Genomic DNA, 27,109 nt, shown 5'->3' on the forward strand with positions numbered 1-27,109 from the left:
AAGAAGAATGGGGTGACTATTTAGTGACAAAACAACAAATGGATAATGCAATTAATCATTTCATTGAAGCTGGGTAAGTAAATATTTGATAATTTATAACAGTTCTTATTAATCACGAGTAAATACAGTGATAAGGAACCTACTTCGCATCACTGACATCCTATTATTCAGTGACGTTATTTAAAATCAAACTTAGTCTGTTGTCTCAGTGATTTAATGAAATTGACTATACACATTTATTGATATGAGACTCAAAAATAATTTGCATAGGAATATCACTGCAGGATTTTAGCATTTAAGGATGAATTTCATTGATGTTTTTAAAGATTTTAAGGTGGTTAATACATAGTGGTGTTGAGTGCTGTTATAGGTATGAGGGCGGTTTTCACTTCCCGGTTGCCCACATTTTGGAAGGGTTCTTATAGAGGTACCTGAAAAGGAAATTAGGTTATACTTGATCTTAGTGCCCAGGGGAAAAATGCTTGAGGCCGATCAGACACGACTTTTATGTGGGTAATTTTTGTGTTCGCTCCGTACTTGTTGAGACCTTACCGCCAGAGACCGAAATCCGTAGGATAAGGTGAGGTGTGCATTTTTAGGGTCGACCTTTTCTAACGCCACCTTTCCTTGTGATAAGGCAGCATCGCTGTTATACTGGTTGTCTGAAGGAAACATCTTACTGCAGTCACACCTCTGTACAGTCAGCAGTATGACCTCGCCTTCGGACCTTGGGTTTGTTGCTTTTAGTCTTACCGCTCTTCAACCGACCTGTCTGGCATGGTAGGACCTTGAGGAATGATTGTTCCAGCCAGTATAGCTCGACTGTTTCATCATGACAGGCAAGCCAAACCAAAACGTCAAGGTAGCAGCAACTCATTCTTTCTCCCTGTATTTTATCCTTATATGCAATCTTTCTTTTATATATCACTACCATTGAAGTAACTACTTTTATGAATTTGGTGTTCACCTTATTGTGCTAATGATGTATGGCAACTTAGATTGATGCATATATGTGCCTGGTCCTACGTTGTAGCTGACTGACTTAATACACAGATTAATTTGCTGACTACGGCTAATCATGCTCTTCAGTTGGAATTAAAAGGTATAAAAAGTTTGCAATAAAGAGTGGTTTAATGCTTCAAGTATGTAACATTGACTAGATTCTACTCATTATTTATCGAAGAAATGTTTCATTATCCCAATTTATATGTAAAATGTTTAGTTTGTTTGACCACATCACATTTGTGAACACTTTTTTGATGCATAACATTTCAATAAGTTAATCAATGTGAATTTAAAGTCAATATTTTGGATAATGATAAGTAAAATAACTTTGGATTTTAAAACAGTACTAGTAAGAGACTGACCAGTTGCAGTCCTAAAACATCAATGGGAAGATTCAAACAAACAATACCAAGTGAATTTAAACTTCACCCCATCGCACAAGCTAGTGGCTATCAGGACTCAGTGATGGAGTAGATAACGCGATGGCGTTTGAAGCGAAAGGTACTGGGTTCAAGTTCCAGAGTGAACATCAACTCTGAGATGCAAGTACATCCAGCTGACGAGTCCCAAATAGGACGAAACGCGCGTCAAACTGGATTCCACTGCTAACCACTATCCATCTTTGCTTATAATGCTTGTGAATTAAGGCTATATTGAGGCAATAGGCACAGTATGCACATATGCCAATTAGAGACTGACCAGTTGCAGTCCTAAACATCAATAGGAAGATTCAAACAAACAATACTAAGTGAATCTAGTAAGAAACTGTTCAAAATTTAATTTATCACAATGATAACGCTGATTAGTGGCTAGTTAGTTTCATTAATAAATGAAAAATATGTTAATATTGATAGTTGAATTCATGAGTTAATCTAAGATAGATCAGCATTGAAAACCTGGAAGCACTAGAAGGCCGTTTCGTCATGGTATGGGTCTCCTCAGTAATTCGCATGTTATTATATTGACTAGGAATGTTCTAATATTTTGTATATTCTTCCAACCCAACATGGTATCTGAGTTCATGAGAAGCTAATAAAGTATAAAAAGGGTACATTGGTTCATTCTTGTTTCTTAAAAATAAACTTTCTAAGTTTATGAGATGTAGTGTTGAATATAACTGCAGACAGTAAACACGAATCTATGATTCTGAGAAATTTTATCAGTGAAATCTAACTCAATAATGTGTTTGTTTTTAGCTCCATACATTGCATATCTCAGCAAGTATAATTTTACATTTTTTTCTAAGTACATGGGAAACTTGATTTATATATTGGACAGTTAATATAAAAAATATATTTTAATAGTTGAGATCATGAGTCGATTGAAGCTAGAACACCATAGAAAACCTGGAAACACTGGACGGCTGTTTCGTCCTATTGTGGGAATCCTCAGCAGTGAGCATCCACGATCCCGCCTCACGAGATTCAAACCCAGGAACTGTCGGTTTCGCGCACGAACGTTAGTTTTGGAATCAGGGTTTTCCAACTCCCCTAAGTGAATCCTCCATATCAACCGACCCGGTTAAAGCGTCGGACATTTGTTTTTTGTCCTCTCAATTTCGTAAACAACAGTAGTGCTGCGAGAAAACAATGAGTAGGACTTCCTTGACAGTGTCTGTATACACGTGGCCATATGAGAGCATTTCGAGATGAAGAGCTGACTCTCCTCACTCTCGGCCGTACCTGGGCATTTAGGAGTACCTGAAGAGAATTTATTGCAAAGAATATTATTCAATCATATACATTAGAGTTTTAATATGATGAGGATTTTCAAATCTTTAATCTTCCATTCGTCTAACCTTCTCTTCTTTGATTTATCCAAGATTGTATCAGCATATCAGGTATAATGATTAACATTACTGAAGAATTAAAATTCATCTAAAAGAATCAAAATCTAATCATTCATTGATTCATCCATTGTTTTATATATAATTTAATTTCATATTGTCTCATAGTTCAGTCATTCAATCAGTCAGTCACAACGTAGAACTTCATACGTACGTACATCAGTTAGAGTTGCCGTACCACATTAACACACAGAAGCAGTTGTCAATTCAAATCTCATAGTGATAGAAGTAGTAAGAGTATAAACAGTAATCGAAAAGATTAAGGTTTGAAGATGTTATTGAAGGAGTATAATCCAGTGAAACAAATTTGAAAAGAGATAAAAGATAGAGATATGAAGAATTCAGAAGAATAGAATTTGGTAGAACACAAAAAGTGGATGCACCTTCGCCATTGCAAACGATTTTGAGCCATGTCATAAATTAACTACTTTTATGAATCCGGTGTTCATCTTGTTGTGCTAACAAAGGTATGGCAACTTGGACCGATGCATAAATGTGCCTGGTCCTACATTGTAGCTGACTGACTGACTGACATGTCATAATTATAAATCTTTCTTATTATTATTTCTATTTCAGTGCCTACATTAAAGCTACTGATGCAGCTATTAATTCTTGTCAATGGACAAAAGCTTCTCATATATTAAATTCGATTGAAAATAAAAAATCCACTGAACAATTATCACCATATTTTCTTAAACTTGCTCAACATTATATTGTATGCCGGGAATATAATGCAGCAGAAAATGCATTTCTTAAAGCAAATCAATCCAAATTAGCTATTAATATGTATATTACAATAGGAATGTGGGAAAAAGCACATCAACTTGCTTCTTCAATTATGGGTCATACAGAATTAACTAAGTAAATATATTCATTTGAATGATTTAGTAGTAAACTATCAATTCTTATATCTGCAGAAATGATAGTGACTAGCAGTGGAATCCAGGTAGAGCGTTTCTCCATATTTGGAACTGGTCAGTTGGATGTATCTGCATCCTAGAGTTGTTGTTCACTCTGGGACTCGAACCTAATAGTGTTCACGCGTCCAGGATTTCACTGCTAGTCACCATCATCTCTACTTATGATGCCTGTGACTTAAGGCAATCGGTACTAGATGCACATATGCCAATAAGAAACGGATCAAGTCCTAAACATCAATGAAAAGTTTCAAACATCTAGTACAAAAATGTATCAATTCTCCTATGAATCGATCAGTCAGCCACAACGTAGAACTTCGTACGTACGTACGTACATCAGTTCGAGTTTCCATACCACATTAACACACAGATGCAGTTGTCGATTCAAATCCCATAGTGATAGAAGTAGTAAAAGTATAAGTAGTAATCGGAAAGATTAGGGTTTGAAGATGTTACTGAAGGAGTATAATCCAGTGAAATAAATTTGAAAAGAGAAAAAAGATAGAGATATGAAGAATTCAGAAGAATAGAATTTGGTAGAACACAAAGAGTGGATGCACCATTGCCATTGCAAACTATTTTGAGCCATGTCATTCAAGGTCTCTAACCATCGGTTGTTATCATCTCGCGAATCCCAACCAGGTAGTCTACACTTACCAACATGGCTCAGTCCACTTGTCACTGACTTCATGGATTTGTGCCACGTTTCGGTCTGGCCGCCCTTAGCTTTCTTTCAACCTACTCACACTCCATGAATCGTTATAAAAATTGGAGACCCATTAAAAGCCAGATAACACTAACATATTTGTTTCATATTAAGTTTAATGTTCTATAATTGAGAAATATCAATAATTTGATTCTGATTTTATAGTTCAAAGAAAAATCTCTTAGTTAACAGATTTGAAAGGCATAGATTTGGCTTCCTTCTTTCAGTAAACATAATTTTCAACATGAGTCAATATATCGGTTATATATTTGATACCAAGACTAATTGTTAATGTAAGATATCTATGAAGTCAGACAATCAACAATCTCTTAAAACCTAATCAGTAAGAGTATTAGCTAGAATTGTTCCAGTGAGTAGGTTATGGTACTAACTGAATGATTTTTGATCACTTTCGATTGTTTGGTTGAGACAGAAGAGATTCTTAATCTTGTTAAAATATTGAAGTTTTGGCCCTCTAGTGAAAAGTAATCGTTCTGTGCCCTATAATCGACAATAAATAGTTAATTATTGTTTGTATGTAACTGGAACCATCTTAACACTTATTCAAGTCTTCACAATCGTAAATTTATCACAAAACACACCATAAGTACTCTTATAAGCTTATATTACATAATTTATTGAACAAATAACCATAGATTTACACTTCATCAATAGTCTGTAGACCGAATCTCGAAAACTAACTAGTACCTTCAAATGTTTCAATATAATTAACGTTTATTTAGAGAAATATAAAGGCAGTTCACTACTTTATTGACTGATTTGTCATCTTTACTAGTACCCTACGTCTAACTTCAGTATTCTTCACTAGATGATCCCAGTATCCTCGAGAGATACTTCGAAGGGATCTATCGTCAAATATTTGTAACCTATGAATATTCTCTGTTTTACGAGATCATTTTTCACACAGTTGACCTAAGATCATGAAGAGTGATTGAATTCACAATCTTTAAGCCTTGAGACTGAGCGACAATCGCATTTAGTCTACTTAGTTACTATCCAATAGATGAAATTTTCACTTACTGAACTGTCACTGTGAGTTAAATCATAATAAGTTGTTACGTTTTCTGCTTATTTTAGGGAATTAACCATTTTCATATCATTATTATCATTAGCATTCTTCTTCTTCATTGTTCTATTACATTCCAATTAGTATGTATTTATCACATGCTGAAGAATTTGAAAAAATTGGTAATTACAAAGAAGCTGAACGTTTATACTTAACTATTAAAGAAACTGATCGAGCAATATCCATGTATAAAAATACACGTCAATATAGAGATATGCTACGTTTAGTTAAACAATTCAATGCTGATTTATTAGATCAAACTTATTTACATTTAGCTGAACAATTTCAAAGTGAAGGTAATCTTAAACAAGCAGAACAGTACTATTTAGAGGTATGAGTGTGTGATTACATTTTCTTACAGTTTTATTTATGTAGATATTTAAAATAATTTAGTTAGGAATAGTTTACAAGTCTTCTTGAGTTGTATCAAATTTGCTTTAAAGGAAGAAGAGGATACCTTAAGACAGTACTGAAAAAAATGTTGATTTATATAAGTGTCTACTCATGAGTTAATTACTTACTTACCCACGCCTGTTACCATTTGTGGAGGAGCATAGGCTGCCTACCATCATTCTCCATCGAACTCTGTCCTGAGCAATTCTTTCCAGTAGCTATTCATTCTCGATGCAATGTGTTCATTAATATCCCTCTCTTCCGTTTCCCTTCAGGATTCCAAGTAAGGGCCTGCCTCAGGATACAGTTTGATGATGTCCGCAATGTATGTCCTATCTATTCATGAGTAGCTAGACTTAACTATTCTTTAATCGTTAATGACCACAAAGTCAGAACAACTCATTTACTAATTACACGTTCTTGTACTCATCTTCGAGCCACAATGTTATTCTATCTGACTGTGCGAATAAGAATAGATAGAGAGGAGCTAAAAATTGTAACGGATTGTTCAGTTATGAAAACGGGTAGAATATTTACGGTATCTGGTAGATCATTCCAGAATTATGATTATCAGAGAGAGTTTTTGACGGCTCCGTAAAAACATTGCTAAACAAGCAATAAGTACTATGAGCTGATGGTAAGTGTGGTTTTGAGAGACAGATACACTCTCAAGTACACATAAGATTGATAGAAATGACTTAACAAAATGGCTTTTTCAAAGTATAATGAAATTCAAGATTCCAGTGAGAACCATATATCTACAATGGTAAATGTATAGCGTTTCTGAATTGAAGAGAGTGGTATAATTTAATCATTTTAAGCAATCAATTTGTAGCTGCAATTTCACGCGAAATATGTTGTAATTGAATTTACGTATAATCAACATATTACCTCACAACTTCCTATTTAATATATTACTCATAAGATATAACTATACATTTAACGCAATAGAGTGGGTGAGATTCATCAAGAACCTAGATCAACCCTAAAACAATTGAAAGCACCAGAGAAACGGCCTACTGTTTGGTTCTTGTGAGGAACTTTTCAGTTGTTCCTAATCGAGACTATAAAATGTCGTTTTCCATAATTTGTAAGTTTCAACTGATCTGTCTTCTATCTTCAGTAGCTTCATAATATAACAACCAATACCTTAGTACTTTTGAGAATATGAGTCCCTCCATAGTCCAAGTGAGGTACAGATATACAAAGCCATATGACTCTATGATCATTTTCAAAGTGCAGATATAAATGGATAATTTACAGACAATTCTTTACACATTGACATCAATCATAGAAATCCCACGCAGACTATTTAAATTACTATTCATTACTTATTTGATGACTATAAGTCTTGAGGATATTTTGGATCCAAACTTAAGATATTTTGATTGCTTGCCTAGTAACTTATGTCGTTAAACAAAATTGAAACACTTACTTACTTACTTACGCCTGTTACTCCCAATGGAGCGTAGGCCGCCGACCAGCTTTCTCCAACCCACTCTGTCCTGGGCCTTCTTTTCTAGTTCTATCCATTTTTTGTTCATTCTTCTCATGTCTGTCTCTATTTCTCGGCGTAATGTGTTCTTAGGTCTTCCTCTTCTCCTTTAGCCTTCAGGATTCCATGTGAGGGCTTGTTTTGTGTGCCCAATCCCCTTCCAGCGCTTCTTCCTGATTTCTTCCTCCGCTGGAATCTGGTTTGTTGTCTCCCCCAGTAACTTGTTGCTGATAGTGTCTGACCAAAATTGAAACACTGAAAACTTTAAATTAACCATAATACCTGATAATTTAAATTTATCAATGCATTTTACTGCTGTTTTTTTTAAAAAAAATCACTGCAGGCTAAAGATTGGAAATCAGCTGTAAGTATGTATCGTACAATTGATCGATGGGAAGATGCTTATCGTGTTGCATCAAGTTGTACAGAACAACCGGAATTACGCAAACAAGTAGCTTATTTGTGGGCAAAACATTTAGGTGGTGAATCAGCAGTACGTATGCTATTGATTATGCAACAGAACATTGTGCATTTGATTTTGCGTTTGAATTAGCTCAATCCGGTTCTTGCACTGAACGTTTACCTGAAGTTCATAATAAATATGCAATGTTCTTGGAAGATGAGGGAAAATTTACTGAAGCGTACTGAAGCGGAAGAACAGTTTATCAAGGTGATAAAATAAATTTCTTTATATATTTGTAATGTTAAATTAGAGCATAGTGACATGACAACTAAATTCGCGATGGCAACTTCAAGGCCACGGAGTATACCCAAACTAAAGATGCCTACTGTATATAGATTTATGTGTAATTTTTGAGAAAAGGTAATTGTCTACAGACCATAAATTTGTCATAAACAGGCAAACGACTATGGATGCTTGTGAAGAAAACCTAGAAAGAAGATAAAATGTGTAAGCTGGTGGTTGAAAGTAATCGATAGGAAGCTTTGCTCAACCTAGGTTTCGCGTCATTTAGTACTAGCCAGCAAGGGGTATATTTAATCTTTGGGGAGCTGATGCTCTCTGTCATTAAATTCACCAGGAAGCATCAATTCCCTCAAGATTACTGATACACGTTATTGACCAGTACCAAATAGCAGGAAACCTAGGTTGAGCAAGATTTCCTATCGACTGTCTCAAACCACCACCCTGCATCTTAGCATAATGCACGCGATATTGAGTTACATAGACTAGTTATCGCATTGCAACTTGATTGATAAAATTCTGTCTGCACTAAGAAGGACTCGACATACATGATGTTGGTCACCATACATCGATCAATCAGTTATAGATAAGAAGATCAAATTTGTTACCATAGTTTCAGTAATCGCTCGTTATTGTTACCATACCATAATTCAACTCGTAATTTTGTGGCTTAGATCTTAGAGTTCAGTTTATTTCATTTACAAGCTTGATACTGAGGGACTAAAAACTATAAAATTTATAGTCCCTCTTCAGTATCTTCCGTTATCATAAATGACTTCAACTATTAATCTTTAGATTCCGAACCGATGACGCATATAGAGAACAATCTGATTGAAAGATATTTAGTGTATACTGTGAAATATTCCTAATTCACTAAGAAACTAATATTCATGTGTACATAACCGACTGAAAAAAATAGTTAAGTAACTGATTATTTGTTTATTTGAACACAAATATTGGTACAAGGAAGCATCAGATAAATATGCGCCACACAAATCTCATTTGATTTGTGTGAGGGCTGTGATACTGTCTAGGTGCCCAAACTAAAGCAGGTGGGTTTCTTACGGTTTCACACCCGGAGCCTTTGACCTAAATATCTGATCCACAAGGCAGTGGAGCACCGTAAGGAGATGCAGTCCCATGGTAGCCGGTGACCAACGATTGATTCATACGCCATTCGTCCCCTCAGGGTACTGGAGCCCATGTGCACCATTGGTTTGGAATCAGAGTTTTCCAACTCCCCTAGCTGGACTTTCCGTGTCCACCAACCTGGTTAATGCGCCGGACATTTGCTTTTCATCCTCTCAATTTCGTAAACAATAGTGATGCCACGAGAAGGCAGTGAGTAGGACTTCACTGGCAGAGGCTATAAACGCGTGGCCATATGAGAGCATTTCGAGAGATAGAGGTGACTTTCCCCACTCTCGGCCATACCATGGCATTTGAGGGCCTAGTAACAGTTTGTAAAACAAAATCACGTTACATAAATCCAACCTAAATCTCTGTATTGTAATTTTAAAGCACTTATTTAACATAAAACTGATCACTCTTTTGCATTATTAATTCGAACCTACAACTATAGAAACTGATGAGAATTTATTATAACCAATGTTCTTCTTTCATAGATCTGTGTTGTAATGTAATTCAATTTTCATAACTTTATCTATTTATTAGGCAGGCAAACCTAGAGAAGCAGTACTTATGTATGTTCACAATCAAGACTGGGATTCAGCTGCACGTGTTGCTAGTGTACATGATCCAGATAGTATAAATGATGTGTTGCTTGGACAAGCTAGATTAGCATTTGGAGAAAAAGAATTTGCTCAAGCTGAAGCACTTCTCTTAAGAGCTCAACGTCCTGACATGGCAGTACGCGTATATCGTGAGGCGGGTATGTGGGAAGAAGCGATACGGGTAGCTGAAACTTATTTGCCTAATCGAGCTGAAGAGCTAAAGGCGAGTTTATATTAGTTCATTGGTAATTAATGTTTTTTAGAGCTGAAGGGTTTCGGCTAATTTGTATATTAGTAACACAGGATAGTCAGGTTTGAAATGGTGATTTTTATGTTGTCATAGAATACAAAATATAGCACTATCAGTCACTTAATAAGTGGATTGATAAGAGGTAGCCTTAAATATTAATTTAAGCGCTTCAATTATAAAACATCAAAACAGAAAGAGCAAAACAATACTCAAGCACACAATTGTTGTGGAGTTCCAAAGTATTCTTCGGGGTCCAGAAAACTCGAGGAATCATTTTATCTGATCAGCGTAGTATAAAAGCTTCTCAAAACATCTATAAATTAAAGTCATGCGTCATGTTTCTGATTGGATGTTTACCTTTAATGCTGTCATATTTTGTATAGTTCAGAAACTTCCAGAATCCCAAGATCGTGTGTATCTTCATAAATACCATCGTCTTTCTGTGCGTAAAGTGTCCTTAGAGTAAAACGTTCTTTTCCCAATTCTTGCTTCTTCTCTTGTGTCCAAGTTTCCGCGTAGATCTTATCTGAGCTTATTAGGCGCAGCTAGGAAACAGGATCGTATGTTCTTTTGGAAGACTTATCAACAATGTATAAATGCCTACTCGTCTTGACGCGAATTGACGCGAATTCATTAAGGATAGATCAATCAGGATTAAATTCTTGTTTGTTTGTAGGGGTTTTATTTTAATGAGAACTCTTGTTATAATTGATTCATCAGTGAATAAGCACTTCTGTTGTGTATGGATTTTTAAGTAGATTTGCATACGATCACCAATTTGTTTTTTCGGAATACCATTTCCATTGTATGTGTGAAGTAACAGATTCCTCGATTAACTGGTCTCTATGCTTATCTAACAATAAGGGACATATTCAGGAGAAGTTGTGTTCCTCAAATGAAAGTTCAGAAGTTAAGCCAAAATACTTACTGAAAACAAAGCATACAACACTGTTTCATCAAGCCAGAATATCAGTTATGAAATGAAATAGATTCAGCAGTGTATTTTGATATTAGGCCAAATGTGCAAAATAAACTGAAATTCTAAGAGTAGAGGTCAGAAAGATCACATGATGGAATAAAAACGATACCGCAAAAATTATTTTAAAAAAAGACCATTTCACCATCAAAATAAAAGTACAAATGAATAGAATATAAGGTTTATTGTTTCAAAGATATGATACACGTCAAAGAAACTAAGTCATTAAAATATATGAAGAATGTCTAAACTACTGACTAGTTATAATAAGTAGCGTAGTGTAAATACATAAAATGTGTGAGTAGAGAAGTAGATGATAAACAGATACAGCTCTTATTGAAAACGTGATTTCTCATTATAGAATACCAGTTAAGTTTTAGGCATCAAATTTACATATTGTTTGAAATGATAGCTTTCCATATTTAAAACACGAAGTTCAGCGAAGGGATCTCTTGGGTTCGAATCTCGTGAGTGCGGGATCGTGGATGCGCACTGCTGAGGAGTCCCATACTAGGACGAAACGACCGTCCAGTACTTCCAGATTTTCTATGGTGGTCTAGCTTCAATTAACTCACGATTTCAACTTTGAAAAATACTGAAATCTCTACAAAACCCCTTCTGATAATAATAATAATAGAATGGTAATAATAATAATACTAAGGCCATGGTAACGATAATGATAAGACGTACTTCTTTTGTACTCATAGTTCCGGTTTAAGCTCATGGATGGTCAGAGCTTCGGCTATTTTTCTTAGAAGTTTGATACGAAAAAATCTAGGTAGATTTGAATGTGGGAATTATATACTCTTCATATTTAATAATAATAATACATTTTAAACTCAAACAGGAAGAACTACGCGAAGAAAGAATGCATACAATCACGGGTGGACAAAGATTATCCAATCGTAAACAATCTACTGATCATCGTAAGACATCCGTTTCAACAATGAATGAATTAACAAATTCAATTACAAATAATTACTTTTTACAAGCAAAAAATTATGAATCCAATGGTGAATATTTACGTGCAGTTGAATCTTATTTAAAAATTACACCTAATACAAATGATTCAATTACACCAGAATTATGTGAACATGCATGGTTACATGCTACTAATTTAGCAGTGAAATTTTTACCAACTGAAAGTTCAGTTAAAGTTACTGAATTAGTAGCTTCACGTTTAGCATCCATTGAAGTAAGTAATTTATAATGAATATTATTGATTAAATTCACTTTTTATTATTGTTCGTTTAAATCTTCCCATTGATGTTTTTAGGACTGTAACTGGTCAGTCTCTAATTAGCATATGTGCATACTGTGCCTATTGCCTCAATATAACCTTAATTCACAAGCATGACAAGAAAAGATAGATAGTGGCTAACAGTGGAATCCAGTTTGACGCGCGTTTCGTCCTATTTGGGACTCGTCAGCTGGATGTACCTGCATCTCAGAGTTGATGTTCATTCTGGGACTCGAACCCAGTACCTTTCGCTTCAAACGCCATTGCGTTATCCACTCGACCACTGAGTCCTGATAGCCTTTTGCTTGTGCAATAATTAATTGCAGTCCTAAACATCAATGGGAAGATTCAAACAAACAATAGCAAGTGAATTTAAACTTTACCCCATTGCGCAAGCAAGTGTCTATCAGGACTCAGTGATGGAGTAGATAACGCGATGGCGTTTGAAGCGAAAGGTACTTGGTTGGAGTCACAGAGTGAACATCAACTCTGAGATGCAGGTACATTCAGCTATCGAGTCCCAAATAGGACGAAACGCGCGTCAAACTGGACTTCCCACTGCTAGCCACTATTCATCTTTGCTTAATATTATTGAATATTTGAATAAGACTATAATTTATGGACGACTTTTGATGGACACTAATGTGACTTTCAGAAAATTCATCAACCTACTAGTATCTAAAGTGCGTTATAAATTAGTTGGGGTTATGAATTAGAGTTGAAGTTTTCATCACGAACTCATATTAACTATAATATCAAAATGCTATCTAGCCAGTTGAATGAATGAATTTTGAACCAGAACCTAAAATTCATTTATCTTAAATTTGATTGGTTCGCCCACAAATTATAGTTTCACCCTTATTTATACTGATTTATTTGAATCTATAGAATAATAATTGTAAATATTGGGCGGTCGAAATAAGTTGTTGAATGATTATTCACATTAGATAAAATTGATGATATTTAAAGTAAAAACTAGTACAATTTCTACAAAACCCGATTCTAATAATAATCATCATGTGTTCACTAGTGACTAGCTTCAACTTGGATTTCCTGAAGTTCTAGTGAGAAGCCGTAACCAGCTGAGTTCAATCTGTGTCGAGTAGAAATAGGTATCTACTTCAGATAATGGATGAATGGTTGCGAAAAACAATGGACCGATTGAAGTTAGACATTAACACTGTTGGATGCCAGTTCAGGAGTTTGGAGGCTAAGTGTTCGCGTGCGAAACCGGAGGTCCTGGATTCAAGTTCCGCATACAGGATCGTGGGTGCGTACTTCTGATGAGTCCTATACTAGGACGAAGTGGCCGTCCAGTACTTTCAGGTTTTCAATGGTGGTCTAATTTTAATTGACTTATGAATTCAACTATTTAAAAAATGTGAATGGTATGTAAATGACACTAAATACTTGATTGAATTTCTAACTTTTAATATTCCTGTTATCCAATAAGTACAACAGGAGATTTTAATTCAAGGTTATTTCTTACATTCATAATCTAATATATTTAATAGGAATAATATATTTGTAAAATCTCATCGAATAAATTTGAATTAAATCCAACGTTTCATCTCTCTTGGACCAGATTGCCAGGCGAAACTTTGGATTTACTTCAAATTCATTCGCTGAGACTTTACAAATACATATTATTCCTATTTAATGTCTTACAAACACTCGGCGCCCAAATACTGTGAAACTATTCGCTTTAATTTAGACGATAGTTCTTGTATATCTAATATATTTGTTTATATAATCAAAGTTAAAATCTATATTTAAGCCATTCTAAAGGCTAAAATAAGAAAGAATTTTTGGAATAGTCTAATCAGTTTAGGAAAGAGTATAGAAATTACTCATGAATAGATTGTATCAAATCTACTCAGAATACTGGTTGTTTCTTCTTATGCAATCTTGCCAGTATGTTCTTTCATTATCAATTTACATAAAGGAAAAATTTGCACTTTTTGTCACTGTTAATCAATAAAATATGTACTAGTCCGTCAGCAGATAAGATCTAAGATTCATCAATGATAATATATTTGTTGAAGTCTAACAACATATATGGTGCTTTTGATTGATTTGTTAATGATATCGTTAGAAGTTGACTATCAAAATAGTTTAACTGATGGTAAAATGAAATATTCAAAAGTATTCGCAATAAACCAAATGTTCTTTTAGTAAAACCAAATGAATATAAACTGTGAGCGTTTTGGTAATGGTGAACTCTCTGCAATACATAATTTAAATGTCAAACTATTAATGTTATTCACAATATTCATCTAGACAGTCAGTAAAAAGCAACATCGAATTGCTACATCACATCAGTACGACAAGGTGAAATCAACACGATGAACACCGAAGTAGCAGTCAGTCAATCATAATATAGAACTTCGTACGCACGTACATCAGTTCCAGTTGCCATACCACATTAACACACAGATGCAGTTGTCGATTCAAATCTCATAGTGGTAGAAGTAGTAAGAGTATAAGCATTATGTGAAAGATTAGGGTTTGAAGATGTTATTCAAGAAGCATAATCCATTGAAATAAATTTGAAAAGAGAAAAAAGATAGACACATGAAGAATTCAGAAGATTAGAATTTGGTAGAACACAAAGAGTGGATGCACCTTCACCATTGCAAACGATTTTGAGCCATGTCATTCAGGGTCTCTAACCATCGATTGCTATCATCTCGCGAATCCCAACCAGTAGTCTACACTTACCAACATGGCTCAATCCACTTGTCAGTGACTTCATGGATTTGTACCACGTTTTGGTCTGGCCGCCCTTAGCTTTCTTCCAACCTACTCCTACATCATAAAACATTGCAGGTCGGGGCAGTCGAAGGTTGGGCATACGTAACACGTGTCCCAGCCATCTCAACTGGTGAAGTTTCACTACTTCATCAATCGATTTGACATCCTTACCTAGTACCCGTATCCTAACAACTGAATTACTTACTCGGTGGTCCCAGGATATACGAGCAATACATCGAAAACACCTATGATCGAATACTAATAGCCTACAAATATCCTTTACTCTTATCGGCCATGTTTCACTGCCATACAGTAGAACGGAACGAACTGCTGCACAGTAAACCCGTCCTTTGGTTAGTAGACGGATATCTCGCCTACGTCATAAATTACGCAAGTTGGCGAAAGCTAGACAAGCCTTTTGTATCCGTTCTGAGATTTCGTCACACACCAGACCACAAGGGCTGATAAGACTTCCAAGATAAGTGAAGCGGTCAAGACGCGGTCAACACCGAAGTAGCACAAGTTTTTGTATCACTGGTAATAAAAAAATACTAATCATAGTGAAAATAATTTGACAAGAAAGTGTAAATTTGTGCAATATAATAAATTTTAACTGAGGATCTACAGACAGACAAAAAGTAAATGTATATACATCATTGTAATCGACCTTAATTCATGCATTGTAATATTTGCATGAATCCCATGGATATGATCTATGCTTACCAGATATATTATTCAAAAAAAATACATGACTAAGTAATAAGAAAGACAAATATAGGTTTGTTTGGCCATCGTAGACTAGATGATACACTACAAACAGAATATACTACTTTTTTATATCAGTAGACTGGATGGTTTTAACAACTTCAAAAAAAAAGAAATTATCAATGAATTAGTCAATCATCTTATATGAGGCCAATTTACTAAATACTGCATGGCCAAAATTTTAACTAGATAAACTTGTAACCCATTTACTAAGTATGCGTTTATGAACTCAGTTTTGTGCCACATTCTTTTGAGTGCAATGGACGTAATGATACTACATACCTGCGCAAAACGATGTTCGAAGGCTATTTGAAAAAGCTGCTAATTCACACCATTAGTATTATGATAATTCATAACATATTCATACCTTATCATTAAATAACTATAGTCTTCCTAGAATAGACAGGATGTGGCTAGTACGGGAATCCAAGATACATCTCTCGTCCTGTTTAGGACACATCGGCTGGATGTATCCGGATCCGAGCTGATGTTTACTTCATGACTTGAACTCAATACTTTTCACTTTAGACTTCAACGTATGATTCATTTAGCTGCTGAGTCCATGATGTCATTCACTCGTTCAACGGTACTCTATAGGTACATTCAACTGATGAGTCCTACATGGGATGAAAAGTGCGTCTTAATTTTAACTGCTAGCCATATTCCATCTATTTTTATATAGAATTGTATCATGATTACTATACAGAAGCAATCAGTACACGATGCACATATACCAACAAAGATTAATCAAATTTCAGTCAAATTATCAAAAACGAGATAAACCAAACCATTACAAAATTGGATGCCGGCTTAGTGGTCTATCGGTTAAGTGCTCTGGGGCGAGACCGGTAGGTCCTGGGTTCGAATTTCATGAGTGCGGGATCGTGGATGCGCACTGCTGAGGAGTCCCATAAAAGGACGAAACGGCTGTTCAGTTCTTCCAGGTTTTCCATAGTGGTCTAGCTTTAATTAACTCATAATTTTAACTATGAAAATACTGAAATCTCCACAAAATCCCCTCTGATCCATTACAAAATAATTCAATCTAATCTTCATTTTCATTTTTTTTGTTTACAAAATTTTAGCGCCATACTTTAGCTGGTGAATTACTTTTAAGTATTGATAAAATACACAAAGCTATTGATGCATTTATTGCTGGAGAGAATTGGTCAAAAGCTAAATGTGTAGCACGTGAATTAGAACCACGTTTAGAAGCATATGTTGAAGCAAAATATAAAGAAGCATTAAAAGTAAGTTATTAGCAATATCATCTCTCGATCATAGTTCAAATAATATTGTTTTTTAACTGAAGGTTGCAGATATTAGTTAGAATTCACAATGTATGTAACCTATTAACCCAGTCAAATTCGAAGTAAGAACACTTACTTAATAATGATTAGGAGTTTTTCAACAATGAATCAATAAAAGAACAATAAATTGCTAACCATGGTACTAACTAACTTGTGAGTTGAGTCATTGTGGTATGTATATAGAAAGAAATTGTTTACGCTAATTCCTCACTTCTCCGTAACTAATGTTGTGTTCGGTGATCTTAAATAGTGATCGAAAGGACGAAAAGTGAATACCCGGCGCTTTAACCGGGTTGGTGGACACTGCGAGTCCACCAAGGGGAGTTGGAAAACCCTCATTCCAAACCAATGGTGCACATGGACTCCAGTATCATGAGGAAACAAATGGCGTATGAATCAGTCGTTGGTCACCGGCTATCATGGGACTGCATCTCCTCACGATGCTCCACTGCCTTGTGGATCAGATCTTTAGGTCAAAGGCTCCGAGTGTGGCCCCCTAAGAAAACCATCTGCTTCAGTTTTGGGCATCTGAGCAGTATCACAGCCCTCACGCAAATCGAATGAGATTTGTGCGGCGCATATATATCTGGTGCTTCCTTGTACCAATATTTATGTGTTTAAATAAAATAAAAATAGTGATCGGAATCTGACTATCAAAATGAATCTTGTTTCAAGTTACTAAACATAGTGCTGAGTTTTGTTTTAGATACTGATCATATTTAATAAATAAATAAACTTTCTAGACTAGTTCTCTCTTTATAGACCTACTGCTGGCAAGTAATTTTTAATAATATAAGTAGGTTAGATGAAGTTCGAGTCCTGGTGCGTATATTAACTATGAGATGCATGTACATTTAGATAACAAGGCCAACATAGAACGAATTGCGCGTCCTGGATTTTGCTGCTAGCCACCATTGATCTCTATTTAAAATCCTTATGACTTACTGGTAATATCGAAGCATTCCACACAGGATGCACATATGTCAATAAGCGATTGATCATTTGCAGTCCTAACCAACTATGGGAAAATCCAAACAACCAATTTATATGAACAGTTCAGACTAGTTTTTATAAAAGTAACGAATATGAGCTTTTCATTTCATTTTGTATATACTTAATACAAAAGAAGGTCGTACAATGATTTAAACATTAGAGAAAAGTTATTATTATTTACTTAGTATTGTTTGTTTGAATCTACCCATTGATACTTAGGACTACAACTGGTCATGGATTCCACTGCTAGCCACTATCTATCTTTGCTTATAATGCTTGCGAATCAAGGCAATATTGAGGCAATACGCACAGTATGCACATATGTCAATGGGAGACTGACCAGTTGCAGTCCTAAGCATCAATCGGAAGATTCGAGCAAATAATACTAAGTGAATTCAAACTTCACCCCATCGCACAAGCAAGTAACTGTCAGGACTCAGTAGCTGAGTGGATAACGCGATGGAGTTTGAAGCGAAAGGTATTGGGCTCGAGTCACAGAGTGAACATCAACTCTGAGATGTAGGTACATCCAGCTGACGAGTCCCAAATAGGACGAAACGCGCGTCAAACTGAATTCCACTGCCATCCACTATCCATCTTTGATTATGATTTATTTGTTATTACGACCTATGCGTTTTTCATCTCTTCTTCGAATCCATTGAGTTACGTATGCCTGAACACCGATTACCACGACGCGCTATGATGACTAGTATTGGGGATGGTTGGAAGAGAGTTAGGGGCGGTCAAACCAAAACATGGCATCAGTGTTTGAAGTCACTAACTTCTAGCCTGAGCCATGTTGGCAGATACAGACTACCTGGTTGGGGTCCGCGTGACTATCGTAACCAATGGTTGGAGACTCTAGGTGACATGGCTCAGAATCGATCACAATGGCGTATGTGTATACACTCTTTATCTTCCCTTAAACTATGAGATTAAAATTGATTCATATCTCTCTTCCTTCCTGTACTATATCCTTATATACAACCTTTCTTTATATACTACCACCACTAAATTAATTACTTCTATGAATCCGGTGTTCATCTTGTTGTGCTAACGAGGTATGGCAACTTGGACCGATGCATATATGTGCCTGGTCCTACGTTGTAGCTGACTGACTGATTGAGTTAACCTCTCATATTTCTGATCAGTCAGATACTTAAAACCTCTTCATGCCTCTTTTTTTTATACAGATAAAGGGACAAGCAGATACATTAGCTAGTGTTGATATAAATTCAGCTTTGGATATGTATGCAGAACAAGGTAAATGGGAAAAGTGTTTATCTACAGTGGAACAATTATTACATGAAGCAAAACAAAGCGCTAATGGTCACGGTATTAAGGATAATAATAATAATGCCAGTAATGGAAATATTACCACTACATTGTCATCATCATCAAACGTTTTAAAAGAATATCAACGTTTACATAAATATGTTGCTGCGTATGCCGCTAATTTAATCAAAGACTCACGTGTTTACGATGTTATGTTATTATATAAAAAATATGGTACACCAGCATATAAACAAAATTTCAATATTTATAAACGTATATTTCAAGTAAGTCAATTAAATACAATCATAACTCATAACGGAAAAGATAAGTTAACAATTTGAAATATATGAAGATCAAGTCAGTTTGAAAATGATATATATCCTGAAAGAAAACCAATTAGTGATTTATTTCAAGGCGGAAATAGAAGTTAGACGTTAACACCGTTGGATGCCAACTCAGTGATCTAAAGATCAAGTGTTCGTTCAAACGTCATGAGTTCGAGTCCCGAGTACGAGATCGTGGATGCACCCTGGTGAGAGGAGTCTTATACTAGGGCGAAGCGGCCTTCTAGTACTTCTAGGTTTCTAATGGTAGTCTAGCTTAGATCGACTCATAAATACAACTATTGAAATAGTTGTTGATTTGAAGTGAGAAGAAAATTTGGTTGGTTCAACAAGTAAACTGTACTAAATGATAGTTGACTTGTTATAAGTATGGTAGGTTCAATTTATAACATTTGACAAATCTAAGTAGACAAAGAGAAAATACTATACCTGAATAGGATGCTTTGTTGCTAAAAGCTAAATGAAATTTTTTACTTCTCATATGGATCTTTAGGTCATCTGATTGATATAAACAGGAATATGTTGGCAAACATTTTAACCATGTGTCAAATCCACTCATTTGCAGTAGTTCGCACACAGTTGAGTATGAGTAATAATCTAGCCTCGATGGAGTTTATAGTTTACTCACTTTTATTAGGGATATTATGAAGATGTATAGTTAAAGTAAAGCTGAAATATGGTAGTTTATTTAATTTCAGACTCGGTTTATTAGTGTAAAGTTATGGTAACTTGTCCCAATATAAATTGGTCCGAAGTCTTAAATTTTCTGTGAACTAACTAATGAAATTCTATTTGAAAATCCATCATTCTGAGTGGGAGTGGGTCCATATTGTTTTTTAGTAATAAACATACAAAGCATCTAAGTGTGTTTATTCACTTAACCAAATTAAGGAGTTTCAATAAGACTCATCCTACATATATCTGTGGATTCAAAGGTTAGTTATTATGAACTTGAGTTACAGAACAGCTACTAATACTAGGTACATATAATGTTATTTTTATTATTTCTTAAGTGACTAATTTTTCGTACAGTTGTGTTCAGTGATTAAAAAACTATCAACACATGTTATGTAAACAGTATATAATAAGTCAGTCAGTCACAACATAGAACTTCGTACGTACGTACGTACATCAGTTCGAGTTACCATACCACATTAACACAGAGATGAAGTTGTCGATTCAAATCCCATAGTGGTAGAAGTAGTAAGAATATAAGCATTATGTGAAAGATTAGGGTTTGAAGATGTTATTCAAGAAGCATAATCCATTGAAATAAATTTGAAAAGAGAAAAAAGATAGACACATGAAGAATTCAGAAGATTAGAATTTGGTAGAACACAAAGAGTGGATGCACCTTCACCATTGCAAACGATTTTGAGCCATGTCATTCAGGGTCTCTAACCATCGATTGCTATCATCTCGCGAATCCCAACCAGTAGTCTACACTTACTAACATGGCTCAATCCACTTGTCAGTGACTTCATGGACTTGTGCCACGTTTTGGTTTGGCCACCCCTAGCTTTCTTCCAACCTACTCCTACATCATAAAACATTGCAGGTCGGGGCAGTCGAAGGTTGGGCATACGTAACACGTGTCCCAGCCATCTCAACTGGTGAAGTTTCACTACTTCATCAATCGATTTGCCATCTTTACCTAGTACCCGTTTCCTGACGACTGCATTACTTACTCGGTGGTCCCAGGATATACGAGCAATGCTTCGAAGACACCTATGATCGAATACTAATAGCCTACGAATATCCTCTACTCTTACCGGTCATGTTTCACTGCCATACAGTAGAATGGAACGAACTGCTGCATAGTAATATAATAAGTATTACTTCCTACATATTTGCATATTCCAAAATATGGAAACGTCTCTAGGGACACTCTCCTTTAAAATCTCCATTAATCCCTGAAGTGTCATTATATTATCATTACCATTATTATCATTAATATGATATCTGGTAGTCGTAATAGTTCTGAACTCACACTGGCTTTAGAACATGCCCCCAAATCATTCTCAGTACAAATAACAACAGGTAGGAAAATATTTCTATACTGGATACCAGTTGAAAGTTACCTGTGTTGTCCGAACTGGGATAGTTCTATATAGAGATATAAAAACGATGCACCATATTGATATCGATCTGTAATCTCCAACTACTTACTTCTTAAACGCAGTATGTATAGCATCATTAAACGATATTTTTAAAAGCTGTCAGTTTTACTTCAAGAGTCCTGAGAGTTCAGAAAAATTCATATAAACAAGCTATTCAAACGATCATTTAAGGATTTTAATCTAAGTCAAACGCTGTTACCTTCAAGACATCTAAGAACTGATAATGTATTTATCATGTTTCTCGATGTTACTCTGACAATTACTTACTACTGGATAACGCTAATCTTGATCATGAGAAAAGACATTATTTGACCTACTTTGTAATAGTGATTAATTATCAAACATATAAAGGTCTCCAAAAAGCCACTACGGACAATAATTATGATCTATCCTACACTAATTTAATTTAAAAAGCTCTTAAATATAGTGTAATGGCGTCTTTTTTTAGGGTATAACAAGTCAACGTGGTCTATACGGATCAGATGCTTATCCAACATGGTCAACATTACGTGATATCTTATTTGATTTAAACCAAAATCTTAAACAAACCAAATCTGATATACAACCAGAAATTATAAAATTATTTGAACGTATGCTTTTAGTGACGCATTATTATGCTATCCGTTCAGCCCTATTGTCAACACAACAAGATGTTAAAGAGGTAAGTTTTGCATACGACTAATTAGTGTTTAGATTAACATTTGTATACTTTTTAATCATGTTCTCTAATGGTTGGTTGGCTTCTCTTTTTGGAAATGAATTGTAAATCATCATTATAGAGTTGTTTAGATTATTAAGTTGAGATTGTTTTTATGAATGAATCAATGTTAGATCACCATTGAAAACCTGAAAGGACTGGAGAGCCGCTTCGTCCTAGTATGGAACTGGTGAGCAATGCGCAAACACGATCTCGCACGCGTAATGAGAACCCAAAACCTTCGATCTCGCGCGCGAACACTTATCCTCTAGACAGAGTTGAATTATCAATATGACATTTCGACTTTATAAAATGTTTATCTTTAGTAGTAAATGCTGTTTTATGCTACATGTTAGTATTATATTTTGGGAAAACACTGATTTGCTACGACTAGAGATCTCTATTCTATATCACTTATTGTATTGCCAGTCAGAGAGGTGTCCTATTTCACGCTTTTCCCCACTAACCAATGAACAACAATCAAGGCCTCAATGCTTATTGGTCGTCTAGCCCATTCTAATTCAGTAGCCAATCTGAAGACATAGACGGGAAACAGATTAGTTCTCTATTATACCCAACTCAATTATAATTCGAAATGCTTAGGACAATACACTTGAAATGAGAAATCACAATTTAGGTACTATCATACTATAAGTGGCAGAAGTCAGAGCAAACAGAGCATCATTAATTAACAATAATTAGAGAATAGTAAAAGATAACGACGGTCAATGAATTCACTCAAAGCTTACAATAATAGGAATATAGAAATGAGATAATAAAGCTATTTATTAACTATACAATGAAGATAAATAATAACAATTCAAGAAAATAGCTCTGAAAGTTTCAACTCTTCTAATATTCGTCCTGTCAGTTAGTTCGATATGACACAAAATATGGATGCATCTTTATTGATTATTATGTTTCTTTTATCTCTATCCTTAATTATTCATTTTATTGGTAAGCAAAGATGGATAGTGGCTAGCAGTGAAATCCAGTTTGACACGCGTTTCGTCCTATTTGGGACTCGTCAGCTGGATGTACCTACATCTCAGAGTTGATGTTCACTCTGTGACTCGAACCCATTACCTTTCGCTTCAAACTCCATCGCGTTATCCACTCGACCACTGAGTCCTGGTAGCCACTAGCTTGTGCGATGGGGTGAAGTTGAAATTTACTTAGTATTGTTTGTTTGGATCTTTGCGTTGATATGCCAATTAGAGACTGACCAGTTGCAGTCCTAAAAACATCAATGGGAAGATCCAAACAAACAATACTAAGTAAATATTCATTTTATTATCGGATAAATTGCCGTCGACGTTAAAATAATTTGCATATAAATGATAACCCTGATCAACTGATATATCTATTAGTCAATAGCTCTATGTTTCTGCCTTCCAATTTATATTCAACTGAGATTTCTTTCCTTCGGTGTGGGGGGGAGTGATGGATTCCTGTAAACGAATCATCAATTCGACCAGTTTGGTAACTTATAAATCAATCAGGTGGTACATATAAATGGGCACATAAAACTGTTCAGTGCAAGATCTTAATGATTGAAGTGTTTGACCTTTATCAACTAGGTCACATGTTGAAACTCTATTCTGCCTATTTTTATTTACGAAACAACTTAGTATCTTTGACCTTTACACAAATCAACCGTTACAACTATATATATATATATATATATATATATATATATATACTCGGTTAACGAGTTATCCGAAGACTATGTTGCGAAATTTGGAGTAGTTTAAATATAAATAATGCTATGAATACAGTCATTGCGATTTGCCTTATTCATCAGTTATTTCATTTCTATATTTCAGATGTTGTAAGTTTTCTTACCCAGTGTTTGTATAGGTAGGAAAATAGATATGCAAATAAACTGTATTAATTATCAGAGGGGGTTTTGTGGAGATTTCAGTGTTTTCATAGTTGAAAGCGTGAGTCAATTGAAGCTAGATCACCAAGGAAAACCTGGAAGCACTGCTTTGAGGCCGTTTCGTTCTATTATGGGACTCCTCAGCAGTGCGCACCCGCGATCCCGCACTCGCGAGATTCGAACTCAGGACCTACCAGTCTCGAGCCAGAGCCCTTAAGCGATAGACCACTGAGCCGGTATCCAACGGTGTTAATGTCTAACTTCAACTGATCCACGAAGTTGAGCCACCATTCACCAATTGTCTTCAGTGAGTTGATATTTCACGACAGACGTGGTTTGAACTCCACTGGTCACTGGGTTCGAATCTCGCGAGTATGGGATCGTGAATGCGCACTGCTGAGGAGTCCCATAATAGGACGAAACGGCCGTCCAGTGCTTCCAGGTTCTCCATGATGGTCTAGCTTCAATTGACTCACGCTTTCAACTATGAAAATAAACTGTACTCATTTAATCTTGAGAAATTTATTACTTCTTGTCTTCATAAAGTATTCTTTTTAGAAAATAAGGAAAATAGTCTTTTGTCAGCAGTAAGACACTGGGAAATAACGTAAAACCTGTAATATATATGTCCATTCGATCAGATTGATACTCCACATCAGGATGGAGAGATAAAATCAGAAAGATGAATATACTAGTGTAGTAAAAGAAGTTTTTATTTTAGTCGTAGTAAAGATTATAGCCATGGTAAAGTTGATTTGAGAAGAAAGAATTAATTCATGGAATTAAATATAATACATAGTTTTGAAACCCAGAATCTTGGGGTATGGATCTGCGCTGTTAGAGTGATCTTATGACATTTTGTGTAACATATCTAAATATTAATGGCGTCAACCGCCCGAACCCCAAGCTGGTATTCGGCGCTTACTAACACAGATTAAACTTACTGACAATATTCTCATTGGCTGCATTTAGGTTTGGTCATCTTCAGCTTTGTTCTAACTACATCAGTCATTATTGCACATCGAGATAATTGATTGTCAAGCTTACGTAACACACGTCCTAACCGTCTCAGCCGATAAAAATTCACTACCTTATCAATCCATTTACTATTCCTACCTAGTGCTTTGCGGCTAATTTTAGAATACCTAACTCGATAGTTCCAATTTACAAAATCAATGTTTCAAAGTGATCAAATACTGATAACCTACAAATATCCTCTATATTTAGAGAATGCATTTCATTGAAATAAAGTAGAAAAAAATAAACTGCTTGCAGCATATTTTAACTGGCAACCTGAAATCTCTCCTACTCTGCGATCCGGAGTGCGAATTCTTCCTTATGTTCTTATTTTATTATCATTTTAAAGAGAGTAAAAATAAAGATTGGTGCAAATGAATATGAATTGATCTTATTACGCTAGGTTCTCATCAACTGCTTACTATCTATAATCATCTTGGAAATTGACATACCTATAAACACAGAAATGATTAGAGATGAATACGTTTATCATGATGTAGCGAACATTCCAATAAGGTTATTAAGGTCATCAAAATTTTGTTTCAGATGAGAGGGAAAGTTTCAGAACATTGAACAAGTGACTAAAACTCACAGAATTAATAAACATTAGATGAATGAGTAATGAAGTAACCGGAAATAGATTATTAGTAATAAAGATTGCTACGAGTTGAAATCAGTCACTTTCAATCAGTTGCTGTATACAAATTTATCTGCCAAGACAGTTTCATTGGTGGAACAGAAAGAAGAGGGCGTATTCCAAAACGTCTAAGATCAAGGGGATTAAAAGCATTCGGTAGTGCAATCTCGAGAAATCTCCTTGGTATAGAACATCAAGTGGATACATTAAAGTCTTTCAAGGAGCTAAATACACAATTGAATTCCAATCTTTTGAAATTTGCGGGAGCTAAAGCGATCAAACGTTTAAAGCCAAATCTATATGTTCAAAAACAAAACAGTAGTAGTATCCACTTAATGTTCTATACCAAGGAGATGTCTTGAGATTGCATTACCGAATGCTGTTAATCCCCTGGACCTTAGGCGTTTTGGAATGTTTTTTTTCAGTTGGACGTATTCCCTCTTCTTTCTGTTCCACCAATGAAACTACCTTGGCGAATAACTTTATATACAGCAACTGATTAGAATTGACTGGTTTCGACTCGTAGCAATCTTTATTACTATTAATCTGTTTCCGGTTACTTCATTACACAATCATCTAATGTTTGTTAACACTGAGAGTTCCAATCACTTGTTCGATGTTCTGAAACTTTCCGTCTCACAATTTACTAATTTACTTAAAACAAAATTTTGATGACTTCATTAACCTTATTGGAATGTTTGCTACATCATGATAAATGTATTTATCTCTAATCACGTCTGTGTTTATAAGTATGTCAGTTTCCAAGGTGACTTTCATTTAGAAATATTATAGATAGTAAGCAGTTGATGAGAACCTAGAGTAATAAGATGAATTCATATTATAGATGAGAAGGGGTTTTGTGGAGAATTTAGTATTTTCATAGTTGAAATCATGAGTCAATTGAAGCTAGATCACCATGGAAAACCTAGAAGCACTGGGTGGCCGTTTCGTCCTATTATGGGAC

General features: G+C 35.3%; 2 protein-coding genes and 1 non-coding gene across 3 annotated transcripts in view; 2 read left to right on the plus strand and 1 right to left on the minus strand.

Moving 5' to 3' along the window:
- Window positions 1–7,819: 7,819 nt before the first annotated feature.
- On the plus strand, window positions 7,820–8,002 carry Smp_101050 (putative wimple/ift172; the record flags this gene model as incomplete). The annotated part of the gene is made up of 1 exon (XM_018788981.1): window positions 7,820–8,002. The coding sequence occupies one exon, from the start codon at window positions 7,820–7,822 to the stop codon at window positions 8,000–8,002; it is 183 nt and encodes a 60-aa protein (XP_018654470.1).
- A 1,851-nt stretch (window positions 8,003–9,853) lies between these two features.
- Window positions 9,854–27,109, plus strand: part of Smp_203530 (uncharacterized protein) — a gene marked incomplete at both ends in the record, with an annotated part of 21,409 nt that continues 4,153 nt past the window's right edge. The window contains 5 exons of the mRNA XM_018788982.1: window positions 9,854–10,108; window positions 11,959–12,306; window positions 16,956–17,120; window positions 19,367–19,732; window positions 22,361–22,573. Of these exons, the coding sequence (XP_018654471.1) occupies window positions 9,854–10,108; window positions 11,959–12,306; window positions 16,956–17,120; window positions 19,367–19,732; window positions 22,361–22,573 (1,347 nt within the window). The remainder of the gene's footprint in view (window positions 10,109–11,958; window positions 12,307–16,955; window positions 17,121–19,366; window positions 19,733–22,360; window positions 22,574–27,109) is intronic.
- Window positions 12,572–12,638, minus strand: Smp_tRNA_00131_Pseudo_TTG.1.1. Its single transcript has one exon. It is a non-coding gene (tRNA).

This window comes from Schistosoma mansoni, chromosome W (genome assembly GCF_000237925.1).
Source record: "Schistosoma mansoni strain Puerto Rico chromosome W, complete genome".
Taxonomy (NCBI): domain Eukaryota; kingdom Metazoa; phylum Platyhelminthes; class Trematoda; order Strigeidida; family Schistosomatidae; genus Schistosoma; species Schistosoma mansoni.